The sequence below is a fragment of the Salvelinus alpinus genome, chromosome 21 (assembly GCF_045679555.1).
Source record: "Salvelinus alpinus chromosome 21, SLU_Salpinus.1, whole genome shotgun sequence".
In the NCBI taxonomy this organism is placed as follows: Eukaryota; Metazoa; Chordata; class Actinopteri; order Salmoniformes; family Salmonidae; genus Salvelinus; species Salvelinus alpinus.
Genome location: NC_092106.1, coordinates 17,312,638 through 17,328,837, shown reverse-complemented (window position 1 = coordinate 17,328,837; position 16,200 = coordinate 17,312,638). Strand labels below are relative to the sequence as shown.

Here is a 16,200-nt window from a genome sequence, read left to right as displayed (position 1 = left end):
GGTCAAAAGTAGTGCAATAGGGTGCCATTTGGAATGCACTATACAGTGCATTTGGAAAGTATTTAGACCTCTTAACTTACAGCCTTATTCTAAAATGGATTAAATAGTTTCCCCCCCCCCCATCAATCTACACACAATACCCCATAATGACAAAGCAAAAACAGGTTTTTAGTAATTTTTGCTAATTTATAAAAAAAAATCTAACGGAAGCATCACATTTACATAAGTATTCAGATCCTTTACTCAGTACTTTGTTGAAGCACCTTCGGCAGCGATTACAGCCTTAAGTCTTTTTGGGTATGACGCTACAAACTTGGCACACCTGTATTTCTCCCATTCTTCTCTGCAGATCCTCTCAAGCTCTGTCAGGTTAGATGGGGAGCGTTGCTGCACAGCTATTTTCAGGTCTTCGATCATTTTTTTTTTTTTTATCCCCACAGCATGATGCTGCCACCACCATGCTTCACTGTAGGCATGGTGCCAGGTTACCTCCAGACGTGATGCTTGGCATTCATGCCAAAGAGTTCAATCTTGGTTTCATCAGAACAAAGAATCTTGTTTCTCATGGTCTGAGAGTCTTTAGGTGCCTTTTGGCAAACTCCAAGCGGGCTGTCATGTGCCTTTTACTGAAGAGTGGCTTTTCTGTCTGGCCACTCTACCATAAAGGCCTGATTGGTGGAGCGCTGCAGAGATGGTTGTCCTTCGGGAAGGTTCTCCCATCTCCTCAGAGGATCTCTAGAGCTCTGTCAGAGTGACCATCAGAATCTTGGTCACCTCCCTGTCTAAGGTCCTGCTCCCCCATTGCTCTGTTTGGCCGGGCGGCCAGCTCTAGGAAGAGTCTTGGTCGTTCCAAACTTCTTCCATTTAAGAATGATGGAGGCCACTGTGTTCTTGGGGACCTTCAATGCTGCAGAAATGTTTTGGTACCCTTCCCCAGATCTGTGCCTCGACACAATCCTGTCTCGGAGCTCTATGGACAATTCCTTCGACCTCATGGCTTGGTTTTTGCTCTGATATGCACTATCAACTGTGGGACCTTATTTAAGTGATAATGCCCGAGAAGCAGGTGTTTGGAGGATATATTGGCACGGAGTTGTTAGGGCCGAGACGAAGTCGAGGCCAATATATCCGTGCCAATATATCCTCCAAACACCTGCTTCAAGAGCATTATCACTTTTAAAGAACGGGTTACCAACATATTCAAATAATTATTTACTTATTTTTATTAAAAACGTGATTTTTATTCATTTATTCATACTTCCACAAGGTATAGTCCCGACACACATCTAGGGTTGCTAGAGACGCGACCCAGTCGTTCGTTCTAAATGTTCCATTACTATAATGGCTGGCAACATTCTTATCCCTTGCTTGCTACCTAGCCAACTACTGCTAACTTACAGTCACGTCAAAAAGTGCAGTCAGAATAACAGCAAAGTAGCTGCATTTGCATTTGTTTAAGCTGTTTTCTAGTGACATTTATTTGGATACATCCATAACAATGAGCTAATGAGGCGCGATTTCACCTGACATAGAAAATGTGCTCACTGTTGACACTTGTTCAGAGGAGCTAGCCAACAACACAGCTACAGTAACACGATCGCTTCAAACTGAAGCTTGGAAAGACTGCAAATTAGCTGTGTTTTGTTTGACCTTTTTTCAATTGACATTTTTTGGTATATATGTATTTCGACGAGCTGAGAAACTGTCTTTCTTGTCCCGGACAGCAGGACATCGAATTTGAATATCTAAACAATGTTGTAAATGTTGGGGAGGCAGACAGCAAGGTTTATACAAATCTCAGCTGTTGAAAACGAAATGTTAGTCTAAAAGAAATGTGAGATAATGTCTAGATGCTAAAGTGGAGATCAAGTTTATAAGTTGCCTGGCTGGGCTGATGAGACAGTGGATAGCGCAGTCAGATGGAACAGAGTAAATAGGTATTTTAACGTCATAGATTTAGCTGGTGGCAATTTGTGGAATAGACACCGGCTGGAATGCGGTTTTAACCAATCAGCATTCAGGATTAGACCCACCCGTTGTATAAATAAACAGGTGTGTGCCTTTCCAAATCATGTCCAATCAATTGAATTTACCACAGGTGGACTCCAATGATGTTGTAGAAACATCTCAAGGATGATCAATGGAAACAGGATGCACCTGAGCTCAACTTTGAGTCTCATAGCAAAAGGTCTGAATACTTATGTAAATATGGTGTTTCTGTTTTCTATTTTTAATACATTTGCAAAAATTCTAACAACCTGTTTTCACTTTGTCATTATGGGGTACTGTGTGTAGATTGCTGAGGAAAATTTTTAGAATAAGGCTGTAATGTAACAAATTTGTGGAAAAAGTCAAGGGGTCTGAATACTTTCCGAAGGCACTGTATGTCACCATTCCCCTTCTAAATGGCCTAGACAATCAGTGACTAAACTAACATTTACCTAACCTGACAAACTGAACTATTAACCCACATTAACTCTATGATCTTACTGATTATAACAGACAGAGAAACTATGAAAACAAAAGAATGAATGAAAATTACTTGAATCAACCTCCTGGAAATAAATATTGAAATAAACAAATCACAATTAGTTATTAAAACACATGAGTTGGTTGTTTGATATCTATACATTTTATTTTCATTAGAACACTGAGTCATGGACTACACCCCAAATGGAACCTATTCCTTTTTATAGTGCACTACTTTTAACCAGGGTCCATAGGAATCTGGTCAACAGTGTGCATTATATAGGAAAAGGGTGTCATTTGGGACACATCCATGCAGACGAAAGGGTCTGTTAATAAGAGCTGTTCTATGACATGATGTCTGAATGTCCAGAAAATAAATTGCATGTTTAAATAATGACATTTACAATGCATTTTATCTTGGAGGCTTGGAGTTTTTACCTGAACTGTGCCAGGCAGGCAGGAGAGTTCATACAGCTGGCAGGGCTACAGTGAAACATGTAATATAATAATAATAATAAATGCAATTAAGCAGACTCTTTTATCCATAGTGTGTGCATACATTTTTAAATGGGTGGCCCCAGCAGGAATCAAAGCTTGCATTGCAAGCACCCACATCTACCAACTGAGCCACACTGTTCTATCAGGTCCTGAGATGTACAGACTGGATGGATATAGGGGTAGAGCAGTACAGACTAGATAGATGTAGGGGTAGAGCAGTGCAGATTAGATGGATGTAGAGGTAGAGCAGTACAGACTGGATGGATGTAGAGGTAGAGCAGTACAGACTGGATGGATGTAGAGGTAGAGCAGTACAGACTGGATGGATGTAGAGCAGCAATATAGACTGGATGGATGTAGGGCAGCAATATAGACTGGATGGATGTAGAGGTAGAGCAGTACAGACTGGATGGATGTAGAGGTAGAGCAGTACAGACTGGATGGATGTAGGGGTAGAGCAGTACAGACTGCATGGATGTAGAGCAGCAATATAGACTGGATGGATGTAGAGGTAGAGCAATACAGACTGAATGGATGTAGAGGTAGAGCAGTGCAGTGCAGATTGGATGGATGTAGAGGTAGAGCAGTACAGACTGGATGGATGTAGAGGTAGAGCAGTACAGACTGGATGGATGTAGAGGTAGAGCAGTACAGACTGGATGGATGTAGAGGTAGAGCAGTACAGACTGGATGGATGTAGAGGTAGAGCAGTACAGACTGGATGGATGTAGGGGTAGAGCAGTACAGACTGGATGGATGTAGAGGTAGAGCAGTACAGACTGGATGGATGTAGAGGTAGAGCAGTACAGACTGGATGGATGTAGAGGTAGAGCAGTACAGATTGGATGGATATAGATGGTAGAGCAGTACAGACTGGATGGATGTAGAGCAGTACAGACTGGATGGATGTAGGGGTAGAGCAATAGAGACTGGATGGATGTAGAGCAGCAATATAGACTGGATGGATGTAGAGGCAGAGAAATACAGACTGGATGGATGTAGAGCAGTACAGACTGGATGGATGTAGAGCAGTACAGACTGGAGGGATGTAGAGCAGTACAGACTGGAGGGATGTAGAGCAGTACAGACTGGATGGATGTAGAGCAGTTCAGACTGGATGGATGTAGAGCAGTACAGACTGGATGGATGTAGAGCAGTACAGACTGGAGGGATGTAGACCAGTACAGACTGTAGGGATGTAGAGCAGTACAGACTGGAAGGATGTAGAGCAGTTCAGACTGGATGGATGTAGAGCAGTACAGACTGGATGGGTGTAGGGGTAGAGCAATACAGACTGGATGGATGTAGAGCAGTACAGGCTGGATGGATGTAGGGGTAGAGCAATACAGACTGGATGGATGTAGAGCAGTACTGGCTGGATGGATGTAGAGGTAGAGCAGTACAGACTGAATGGATGTGGAGGTAGAGCAGTACAGACAGGATGGATGTAGAGGTAGAGCAGTACAGACTGGATGGATGTGGAGGTAGAGCAGTACAGACAGGATGGATGTAGAGGTAGAGCAGTACAGACTGGATGGATGTAGAGGTAGAGCAGTACAGACTGAATGGATGTGGAGGTAGAGCAGTACAGACAGGATGGATGTAGAGGTAGAGCAGTACAGACTGGATGGATGTAGAGGTAGAGCAGTACAGACAGGATGGATGTAGAGGTAGAGCAGTACAGACAGGATGGGTGTAGAGGTAGAGCAGTACAGACTGGATGGATGTAGAGGTAGAGCAGTACAGACTGGATGGATGTAGAGGTAGAGCAGTACAGACTGGATGGATGTAGAGGTAGATCAGTACAGACTGGATGGATGTAGAGGTAGAGCAGTACAGACTGGATGGATGTAGAGGTAGAGCAGTACAGACTGGATGGATGTAGAGGTAGAGCAGTACAGACTGAATGGATGTAGGGGTAGAGCAGTACAGACTGGATGGATGTGGAGGTAGAGCAGTACAGACTGGATGGATGTAGAGGTAGAGCAGTACAGACTGGATGGATGTGGAGGTAGAGCAGTACAGACTGGATGGATGTAGAGGTAGAGCAGTACAGACTGAATGGATGTAGAGGTAGAGCAGTACAGACTGGATGGATGTAGAGCAGTACAGACTGGATGGGTGTAGGGGTAGAGCAGTACAGACTGGATGGATGTAGAGGTAGAGCAGTACAGACTGGATGGATGTAGAGGTAGAGCAGTACAGACTGGATGGATGTAGAGGTAGAGCAGTACAGACTGAATGGATGTAGAGGTAAAGCAGTACAGACTGGATGGATGTAGGGGTAGAGCAGTACAGACTGGATGGATGTAGAGCAGTACAGACTTGATGGATGTAGAGCAGTGCAGACTGGATGGATGTAGAGCAGTACAGACTAGATGGATGTAGGGGTAGAGCAGTACAGACTGGATGGATGTAGAGCAGTACAGACTGGATGGATGTAGGGGTAGAGCAGTACAGACTGGATGGATGTAGAGGTAGAGCAGTACAGACTGGATGGATGTAGAGGTAGAGCAGTACAGACTGAATGGATGTAGAGGTAGAGCAGTACAGACTGGATGGATGTAGAGGTAGAGCAGTACAGACTGGATGGATATAGAGGTAGAGCAGTACAGACTGGATGGATGTAGGGGTAGAGCAGTACAGACTGGATGGATGTAGGGGTAGAGCAGTACAGACTAGATGGGTGCAGAGGTAAAGCAGTCGTGTGGTTAATAATGCAGCTAATGAACCTCCCGTCCTTGTTGGGATGGGGAGCACTGTGTGTAGGTTGCTCGAAAAGAGGAATTTGGTCAACAACTCAAAGGGCACTGCATATCAATTACCTAGAGATACTGACTGTTTTACTAGTGTTGAGGCGTTTCCTTCCTGATGTTGGAGGGCCAGCAAGTGTTGGTAAGGTCTGACAACAAGACGGCGGTGGTGTACATCAACAGGCAAGGGAGGACGCGGTCTCTCTCTCTCTTCTAAATCTGTCATCTGCTCATATGGAGCAGTGTGCATTTCCTGTCACGCAGGGTGACATATTTTCCTGGGTTTCTCGACGTGGGTGCAGATCTAATGTCCAGGGGAGGTCCAATCTCTATGGAGTGGAGACTTGTTCGGCAGTGCTGACATAGGTCTTTATGCATCACAAGAAAACTCGCATTGTCATCTGTTCTTCTCAATGAGGGATCTGGGCACTCCGTTGGGAACAGATGCTTTGGCGTATCAGTTGCCTCGGACCCTTCTCTATGTGTTTGCTCCGGTGGACCTGATTCAAGCCACTGAGCAGAGGGTCGGCCAATCTGGCCCAGACAAACCTGGTTCCCGGAGATCATCCACTTGTTGGACGGGGACCCATGGAGGGTTCCATGTCATCGGGATCTATTGTCCCAGACACACCGGAGAGTTTGGCACCCACGACCACAGATAGGGGATCTGTGGGTTTGGTCCCTGAAAGGTTGAATTTGACGGCTAGGGGTTTATTCTTGAATGTTATTACGACTATACAGTCGGCAGATGTGCCCTCTACGAGGTGGTGCGGTTCCTGAAAGGCGTGCGTCGGCTCAGACCGGTGTCTAAGCCTATGGCATAGACCTGCAACCTGGCTTTGGTCCTGGATGCTCTGTGTGAGCCTCCGTTTGAATGATTCAAGTCTGTGGACCTGAAGGTCCTTTCCTACAAGACTGCCCTGCTCATGATCTTAGAGTCTGCCAAACACGTTGGCGATCTCCACTCACTATCAGTACACCCTTCCTGTTTGGAATTCGCGCCTGGCGACTCTAAAGTGATGTTACCTCCTAATGCAGCTTTTGCTCCCAAGGTTATGCTTATGTCTTACAGGTCCCTGGCTTTCGAGTTGTTCCTTTTCTCAACTTCTTTGTTTGCTTTCAGTGAACAACGGAGGTTGTATGGCCTGTGTCTGGTGCACGCTTTACGCACATATATGGATAGGACCAAGGATATCCGCGTTTGTGACCAGCTTTTTGTTTGTTTTCGCTAATCCACCTCGGTAGTGCGATTTCTAAGCAACTTTTTCTCATTGGCTATCTCCCTGACAAATGACAGCGAAGGAGAAGGGTTGCCTAGCGGTGTGCGTGCTAACTCCACTATTTTATTTATTTTTTATTTAACCTTTATTTAACCAGGTAGGCAAATTGAGAACACGTTCTCATTTACAATTGCGACCTGGCCAAGATAAAGCAAAGCAGTTCGACACATACAACAACACATAGTTACACATGGAGTAAAACAAACATATAGTCAATAATACAGTGAAAAAAAAAATAAGTCTATGTACAATGTGAGCAAGTGAGGTGAGATAAGGGAGGTGAAGGCAAACAAATATATGTATAAATAAATACAAATATAAAAGGCCATGGAGGCGAAGTGAGTACAACACAGCAAGTAAAATAAAAACTAAAAAAACACTGGAATGGTTGGTTTGCAGTGGAAGAAAGTGCAAAGTAGAGACAGAAATAATGGGGTGCAAAGGAGCAAAATAAATTAATAAATAAATACAGTAGGTAAAGAGGTGTGGCAGCTTCTTGGGCATTGTTCAGGGGCATGACGATTGGTGATATCTGTGCTGCAGCATGTTGGGGTTCCCCAATTACCTTGTACCTGCTCCTAGTGTGGCTCATAGTGTTCTTATGGCTGGGTCCGGCAGTTGGTGTTAGACACCGAGCTGGTTGCGTATTTGTCCGGGTTACCACAGTTCCCTGCATGTTTGAGCCTTGGGCTGCGGCAGTGTGTAAAGTGTACATTATCAGGGTTACCACTGTTTCCTGTAGGTTTGAGCCTCGGGTTGCCGTGACAGCGCACAAGTACACAGTTTCGATGTTACGGCAGGTAACAGGGAACAGTAGTTATAATCATAACTGTAATATTTATTGTCTTCATTAAAACATTTGATGGTTATTTCTGCCTAGTAGCTTAGGTTATTTAAATACCGTATTGGTCTGACCCTGGCCAGTCAGGAATGTCTCTGCTAACAATAGAGTTATACAAACCCCCTTATAGTGTTTTAGTGTTCTCATAGTGTTCTCACAGTGTTCTCATAATGTTCTCCAACCCACCTCCTGGTTATATGGCACCAGGCTCCAGCTCTGTGGGCCAAACTTTCCAGTCAGAACTGTGCTTTCTGCTGCTTTAGGTATAATTGCCTTATAGTATAGTTATCCAGAGTTCAGTCTGGTTGTGAATATAGATCAAGAGGAGCTGTTCAACAGTCCGATACAATGCCTGAACGCTGCAAACAACTGGTGCCTGAAATAAGAGCAGCAAGCGCTGTGGTGGTTTTATGCCTGATGCAAGCGTTTTACTGGAATACAATAGTGGATCCTGGCAGCCATCATAAATTCCTGAAACGTTTACTATGTTCCAATCACAAGGATTATAAAGCAGCAAATGGACTGAGGGAGAGAGAATCTGGTTGCTGTGCCTCCCCTGTCAAGCTCACAGACATTCTAAAAAAAAACATAGTTTTTTTCTGAGGAGAAAATTTCATCCTAAGACAGTTGAGAAAATAATAAAGAAAATATGATATACTGTAGCTGCTGTTTCTTTTAAAACATCATAGTTTACTGGTATGTTGGCATTCTGACAAAGAGAATTAGAATTGCAGACTATTGTATCTATAGTGTTGCCATGTAAGTGGGGGTAGCTTTAGAGACCTGCAATGACTAGCTTCTGTCCAGAAGGTACAATCAGGCTTTTAAGTAGTGGCTGTGAGCGGTATTGTCCTTAAAGCCCGGATGCAGTCTTTGTAATTGTATTTTTAATTCATCGCTGTATGTCTAATAAATCACTGTGTTTATTTAATGAAAATGTACTGCCCTTTAAAAGTCCGATGCAGCTGTTTTTATCTCAAAATCAAATCATTTCTGGGTAACAGTTAAGTACCTTAGTGTGATTGTTTTCAATTAAAATGGCAAAAGAAACAAAAATAGCTATAAAGAAACACCATCCAAAATCAGCTGGACCAGTTACAATGAGTACAGAAAATTCTAAATGGAAACTTTCTTTATAGGTACATCATTTAGAACATATTATAAATTCCAACCGTATTAAAAATGTTGGTCAAAACATTTCTTTTTGGAACATTCAAAAACTCTTCAAAAACATTTACAATTTTTTCAAATATTGCATCATGGTAAAGTTAAAGGTATGTTCACATTCTGACCAACAGGGGAGCCCTAGCTATCTCACACTGACAATTCAGAAGTGCTGGACATTATGTAGTGTTCTGTCTATGTGCTCTATATCTATATGCTACAGTCTGTGTGCTCTATATCTATACTCTATCTCTCTCTGCCCTGAGAACTCTAAGTGGGAGATCCTCCCTGTGTGTTGACAGCCTTTCTCCTCCTCCTCTTTCTCTCTCTTGCCCTCTCACTCCGTCTCTCCCCATATCTCTTTCTCTCTCCTCCTCTTCCTCCTCTCTCTCTCTCTCCTCCTGCCAACCATCAGGTCAGTGTCTGCTGCCAGAGGGGTGTGGCTTACCCTGGGCCCAGCTAGCTATGGGGCCGGGCGGGGCCTGCCCTGTGGTTACCAAACCCATGATTAGTTTCACTCCCCCTGAACGCTGGCAACACCGTCTGCTCTCACTGGCATCAACACACTCCTTTTGTCTACTCATCTGTAACCCAACTCATAAGGAGAGGAGAGGAGAGGAGAGGAGAGGAGAGGAGAGGAGAGGAGAGGAGAGGAGAGGAGAGGAGAGGAGAGGAGAGGAGAGGAGAGGAGAGGAGAGGAGAGGAGAGGAGAGGAGAGGAGAGGAGAGGAGTTTTGATAGTGGCTGTTTACTGTTTTGGTTGAGATATTAATGATCTTAACTGACAGACCTTTGAATGGACCAGTCAAAGACAGGCTGTATTCTTTGAAGTAAACATTATCATATCGCTCTCTGTCTCGGTCGCTCTCTGTCTCTCTCTCGCTATCTGGCATCATTTTAGCCCTTACATGGGTAATAATTAGCCTTATGAGTGCAAGATAATATTGTCATAAATACTTAGACAAAACCGCATTAAAAAGCACTGCTCAGGATGTTTTGAATTACATATAATATTACTGACTACATTACATGTTTAGGAAATTACTACTATAAACTTTCTTGCATATATAACAATAAATGGATCTGTTTTAGGCTTGATTCCCTAATGGCACCCTAATGGCCTATGTGCCCTGGTAAAAAAGAGTGCCCTATAAAGGTACATCTTAGACTTATTCAAGCCTTTGAGAGGCATGTTGGGCATTCGGGAGTTTGGGAGAATTAACTGTTTTAATTATGACACTACCCAGAATGCCTTGTGTAGCAGTGCAGCAGTGACATCACTGTGACTGTCTTCATCAGACCAGACTGTTTAACAGTTTACCAGCCCCGTAGACATTCAAGACTAGAGTACAGACAAAATAGAACTATAACACCAAGAAACTAGGACTATGTAATAGAATATTATAACTGGAATTATTTTAGCTAGAAATTTAATGATTTGCCCCATGTACAATTTAAATGTTTCTGAAATATTATTTTGAGGACCATCTGCGTAAAAGGACTGTGTGTGTGTGTTAATATATAATATAATATTATTATTATTACTACTATAACTTTTTCTAAAGGAAATTCTAAGAAAACCGCTCCAGAAATATAGCGTTATAGCTCACGTATTAACGGAATCCAGTCCTTTTGGCATATGGAAACCTGTATCATTTATTATTATTGTTGTGTAAACGTTTTAATACTAACTCCGAATTATGGAGTATCCCTAGAGGGATTACAGTTTAATCCCGTCCCTGTAGCGCGGTGGATCCAGTGGATTAAGGCTGTATTGTCTCTCTCTGTACCAGAGTCCCTTTAGGCCACAACACAATGGTTCTCGTACCCGCCAACGTCTTATTATTCTCTTTCTCTCTGAGGGGGAGTAGAATAGAGGTCTTGGAATAGAGAGTTTATGTTGCAGAAAGACAAACCCTTCAGATTGATGGGAATCTCTTGCAACAGCATCGACTGTAAAACAATATCTGTCCGTTTACTGAGACGTCGGCCGAATTCTCTATTCAAATGTAGCCTAACATGGGGCGGGTTTAATGTGTCTAAATGTGGAAACAACATTAAGAACAAGTGTCATTACAAGATAATTACATAGGCTAATAAATGGTAATGACAGGGATAAATATGAGTATTAGAATAATAAGTAATGTTTTGATCACGTTTCGTTTCATTTGCAAAAGCATTGCTTTCTATTCTGTGAGCATATCGCAGTAATTACAGCCTTTTGTATAATATTACATTATATGTATGTACATGTAGGTATTTATTATAGGTTATACATTATATGTCAGTGCATTGTGTAGTATCTATTCATTAATACGTTGTGAGGCATATTAGGGCTATATGTTTCCATAGGCCTACGATAGTCTACAACTGCAACGTTATTAGACCCGGGATATTGCATGTTTACTACAGCTTGTAAAGCACATGCTAAACGGTGATAGTGTAATCAGATAAGATCAGTTTAATACAGTCAGCGAGTTTATTACAGGCAGCTAGGGCAGGCAGAGAGAAAGAGTAGGAAAGCCGATTCCACTATTCCTGAGCGCTCTGTTAGCACAATGAAAGGGAGCCCAGGGAATTGAAACCAAAATCCACTTGTAATCTCGCAACAGTATCGGGCATAATTGGTTGAAGACCACAATATTAAGATTGATGAGACATTAAAGTGGCTCTTTGGAGTTCACGCGATCGATAAATATCCCAATTTCAAAAGCTTTCATTTGAGCTCGAGACAAATCACTGGAGCCGCGCGCCTCAGCGATACTGCTCCAAATAGAACATGGAGGATGGAGGGAGAGGAGAGGAGGAGAGATGGAGATGCGGAGGAAGACGGGTGGAAACAGAAAGATTGCATGTGATCCCGTCTGCTGATCAGGGGTCAAAAAGCCATCGTAAATAAATAATAAAAAGGATATTGTCAGCGCAAATATATGCGCTTTTATGCAAAAATATGCTATGCATATTGTAACAGTAGTTTGGGGTGGTGTTGTATCTCTCATTTAGTGGCCCCAGTTGTCGTTATAGTAACTGAAATAATTGTTATGAAAAATATTAGTATGCAAATATGAATAATAATACCCTATAAGTGACCAGTCATCATATTGGCAAGCGCTCCTCCATCTCTTGTTTAGTTCTGATAGGCCATATGACACTGCTGGCCCTATTGCACCGCACGAGCCTTTAGTTCAAATGGTTATTACTTATGTTACTTATGTAAATTAGCATCATATAGTTTTGAAAGCCTAGAATGTATATTGGCCTGAATGCTTGTTGAATAGGCCGAATAGCGATTTGGTTCAAAGTAACCTATGTTAAACCCTCCAGAGTGCAACCCATAATGGAGCCTTGTCCTGTATTTAACCTGAACGAGTAATTCGAGTTTGCATCAAAAATAATGACTCTGAATGAAAACCTGTTACCATGATAATTAAGAACCGTGCATGTGCCCAAATTAAGAATAAATTGTAGAATTTGCATCCTATACATTACATCGTCTCAATATCTTCTCTGACTAAATCGAAGTAGACTCAAATTTGATAATAATTCACAATCAAATAAATCAAATTATTTGTTAGGAATTGTTAAAGACCATACATTGTTTGTCCTTATATCTGATGCACCGTGTATTACACATTATAGGCCCAGTGGTCCTCAGCACCCCGGCCCAGCTCGTGGCCCCGGTAATAGTGGCACGAGGGACGCTCTCCATCACGACGACCGAGATATATTTCGAAGTGGACGAGGATGACCCCTCCTTCAAACGGCTTGACTCCACGGTAAGTCCCACCGCCACGTTCCCTTTCTGTTTGATATGCGATTACCCCACAAGCTTTTGTTCACATTCAAGTTCACTTTACTGATTCGTGTTCATGTTTAGGCTGGGCCCGCATAGACTCCAGGTTCCTTTATTTTGCAAGACACAAATTGTGATTTAGAGATGTAAAAAAATTATCCAGGTTCACACATGTGCAACAATTCAAACATTAGGAGATTGTGGAGCATTTTAGAAAATGTGATCTAATTGAAACCTTGTGCCATTTGGATTCCCAGAATGTAGACGAGCCTTAAGCCTGACTAGGTTTATACGCGCGCGAGGCTCCACCTGGAGAGAACCTGGCCTACAATATTTTACAAATGTATTGATATTAGGATCCCCTCAAAACCTGTAAACCTATGTCATCAAACGAGAGCCTACGATATCGGTTCGATTTTAGACCAACAGTATCATTGTTTATAAATATGGCGACTGTGTATGGACATGGGATAACAGTTGCACTATTGGGCTAACCCTAACGTTGTAACCTCGACATTTGCACAATTACGGGTCCAAAACACCTGGTTTTGCGCAGTCTTCGTGTGGACTGTATATTAGAAATATAGGCCTAATGTCTAACCCCAACCGTACCTCTCATACATGTTTTCCCCAACAGCCTTAAGCCTATAAAAAGCTTTTAATTAGACAGCCTATTATTATAACGTAGACAACCTGATAGATACAATATGTAGGATAGGCCTTAAGCCGGAACTAATAAAGATATGACAAACTATATTTGCGTAATTTAAAATGGGTTAAACACTAGGCCTATAAAATACCAATGTATGGTGCCGATAATAAATATGGCCTGTATGTGATTAAAAAAATACAAGTTATACATTTCATTAATCATGATTGGGACACAAATATTACATAGCTGGTTTTTATTAGGCTAACTCTTTAAATTAAATCAGAGACAGGAATAAAAAATCAGATCACAAATGTTATAATCCAGTGTATTTCAAGTGCATTTTTTCTTTTCAATTAGACTGTATTTATATATATTTTCTTATTTTCAGGTTTTATCATGTTATCAAGGTACAAACAAAAATGATCGAGTATACTTTAAATAAGAATTCAAGTATGTTTATGGAATGTTTTTTAACGTAACAGATAATACCATCAAAATGTAAACTTTCAAAATTTGAAAATGTCCACTGACAACAGATACAGCAGACTATCACTGAAATGAATGTACTAATTTATTTTCTACCAAATAAAAAAATGTTCAGGCGTTTTACTTTAAAAGGTGGAATTGAGCTCTTAAGTTTACATGTCACAGAACAACATACACAATTTCAGACCACTGGAATCACAACCTATGAATGTATTTACAGTAGAAATTGTACAGTTATTTTGTCAAGGCTTGTATGGGGGCTTTATTTTAAAGCATTTAAGCAAATAAACGATTTAGACAACCGTGGGCATGGAGAGAAATAACGAAAGATTAACACTGCATTGTAACCTAACCTTGAATGTGGGTTGATGGTACAATTTGCTCCTAAATTATGACATCACAGAATATAATTAAGAGAAGGGTCATATTTGACTAAATGTAATAAAAATGATCTCAGAGTAAACGTCTTCATCGTCAGAGGATAGTCACATTTTACAAGACCGTGAATAAAACAGGGGTGCAGTGATCATTTCTGTCCATAGTCCTTTGATACATCACCAGGCCTCTCACTGACCCTCCTTCACTATAACACACATTTACCTCAGAGTTTCTCCAAGCTTTTGGGGTTGGTCAGAATCTCTCTCGCCAGTCGCCAGGTCTGTTTGGCTGCATTTTCTAGAGCAGAATGAGGTTTCCCCTGGAACAGGTCTAGATTAGGCAGGAAGTAATGGGGACACCTCCTGCACTGCAAACACGAAATAAGCTGCAATAGAATCCCGTTCAAACGGTCCCCGAGGTTGTTCTCGTCCCAGTCAGACTCCCGTGGATGTTTTTCACACTCATAAGAAACCAGAGTCTTCATGTGGTAGTTGTTGAGGGGCGTCCCAGGCAGCTCAAGGTGCCGGTCCCGTAACGTCTTAAGGACCGACAGACATTTCTTCCTGCAGCCTCCCAGCAGTAAGCGGTTCTCGGCCTCACCGAACTGCAGGACCCAGGCGTCGCTCTCTGCAGAACTTTGTTTTCCGTTCAACGAGTAGCACTCTTTAGAGAGAAGGTTGAATCCCTCGGCCTTTACCTCGGCTACCCTGTTGGGCCCCGGCCAGGGGATGTGCGGTAGGGGCCAGTGCGCTGCGCTGCGGGGCCAGATCCCGGTGCATTTGAAAGCCGGGGTGATCTGAACGATGTATCTGTCTCTGATGCGTAACTTCACCTCGCTGGTGTCAGACACCATTTTGACAACATCTCTATAGCTGCATTTATCCACGGCCTGCGCCACTAGGGTCTGAAATCTGGAGCGGATCTTGCGCGCAGAGAGGTAGCCGGAGGCAGTGATGAATTCTACCCAGAGAGACATGCTCCTCTTGCGGCCGTCGCTCAGCTTGAGCACGGCGCAGCCCGGCAGAGACCCATCATCCACGAAGTTAAACACCCCCATCTGGTTGAGGTAGAGCACCACCTCGAACTCTGTGGGGGAGATGACCTCTAGCCCCTCGAAGCGGTTGTCCATCTCGCTGAGAGAGCTGATGAAGCGGGGCTCCTGCACCTCCACCTCCTTCAAGACGTCCGACACCACCTTGCACACCTCCCGGATGGTCTTGGAGATGGCCGCCTTCCGAGATTGACATTTCTCCTGGTAGTATTTGTTGAGGTGGTACACCAGCTTGGCCTGGGCGGCTATCATGTTAGGGCAGAGATCCGGGTTGTAGACCGGAGTCTCGCAGTAAGCCGACGGATCCAACGCGGCTGTTTGTACGGGAGCCAATTTTAGAGAAGAAAGAACGCTATTAAAAAGAAAAAAATGTGTTCCACAAGACCCAACCCAGCCTCTTGCTAGTTGGGGCACATGCGTAATAACCTTGTTGGTCTAAATCATAAGCTTTTGCAATGGACTGCAGTTGAAAAAGTATGTCCTTCGATTTGCGAATAATTATCAAAAGTCCATATTTACACGCCCTCACGTCACTAGTCAAAAGAACCTCGTTGTTGTTTTTGTTACCTCTCTAATCACTGCTGTAGTTATGGATCCACATGTGAAAGTGCGCGGTGCAGTCTGTGTGTGAATGTGTGAGGGCGTTGTGGAGGCGGCTGAGTCTGTCTGTGTTTAACAGCCCGGACGCTCTTCGGGAAATTATAAAGGGAGGGTTAGGAACGAGGATGTCCAATCGCCATCTGATTCGTCACCGCCTCCAGTTTATCGAACGCAAATTAATTCCCGGGTTTTATACACAATTTAAACTAAAGGTAGTAATGTCGAGGATCGGAAGT

General features: G+C 42.9%; 2 protein-coding genes across 5 annotated transcripts in view; one reads left to right on the top strand and one right to left on the bottom strand.

Moving 5' to 3' along the window:
* LOC139547932 (neurobeachin-like) overlaps positions 1-16,200 on the top strand; it is a 295,912-nt gene that overhangs the window by 164,623 nt on the left and 115,089 nt on the right. For all 4 annotated transcript variants that reach the window (XM_071357133.1, XM_071357132.1, XM_071357131.1 and 1 more), the window contains one exon: positions 12,644-12,780. In XM_071357133.1, the coding sequence (XP_071213234.1) occupies positions 12,644-12,780 (137 nt within the window). The remainder of the gene's footprint in view (positions 1-12,643; positions 12,781-16,200) is intronic.
* Positions 13,688-16,052, bottom strand: LOC139547935 (putative nucleotidyltransferase MAB21L1). Its single transcript, XM_071357141.1, has one exon. It carries the CDS (start codon positions 15,614-15,616, stop codon positions 14,537-14,539), a length of 1,080 nt encoding a protein of 359 aa, XP_071213242.1. The 5' UTR covers positions 15,617-16,052; the 3' UTR covers positions 13,688-14,536.

Excerpts from the sequence above, each read along its gene's own strand:
- LOC139547935 (XM_071357141.1), bottom strand. The coding sequence starts at position 15,616 with ATGATAGCCGCCCAGGCCAAGCTGGTGTACCACCTCAACAAATACTAC.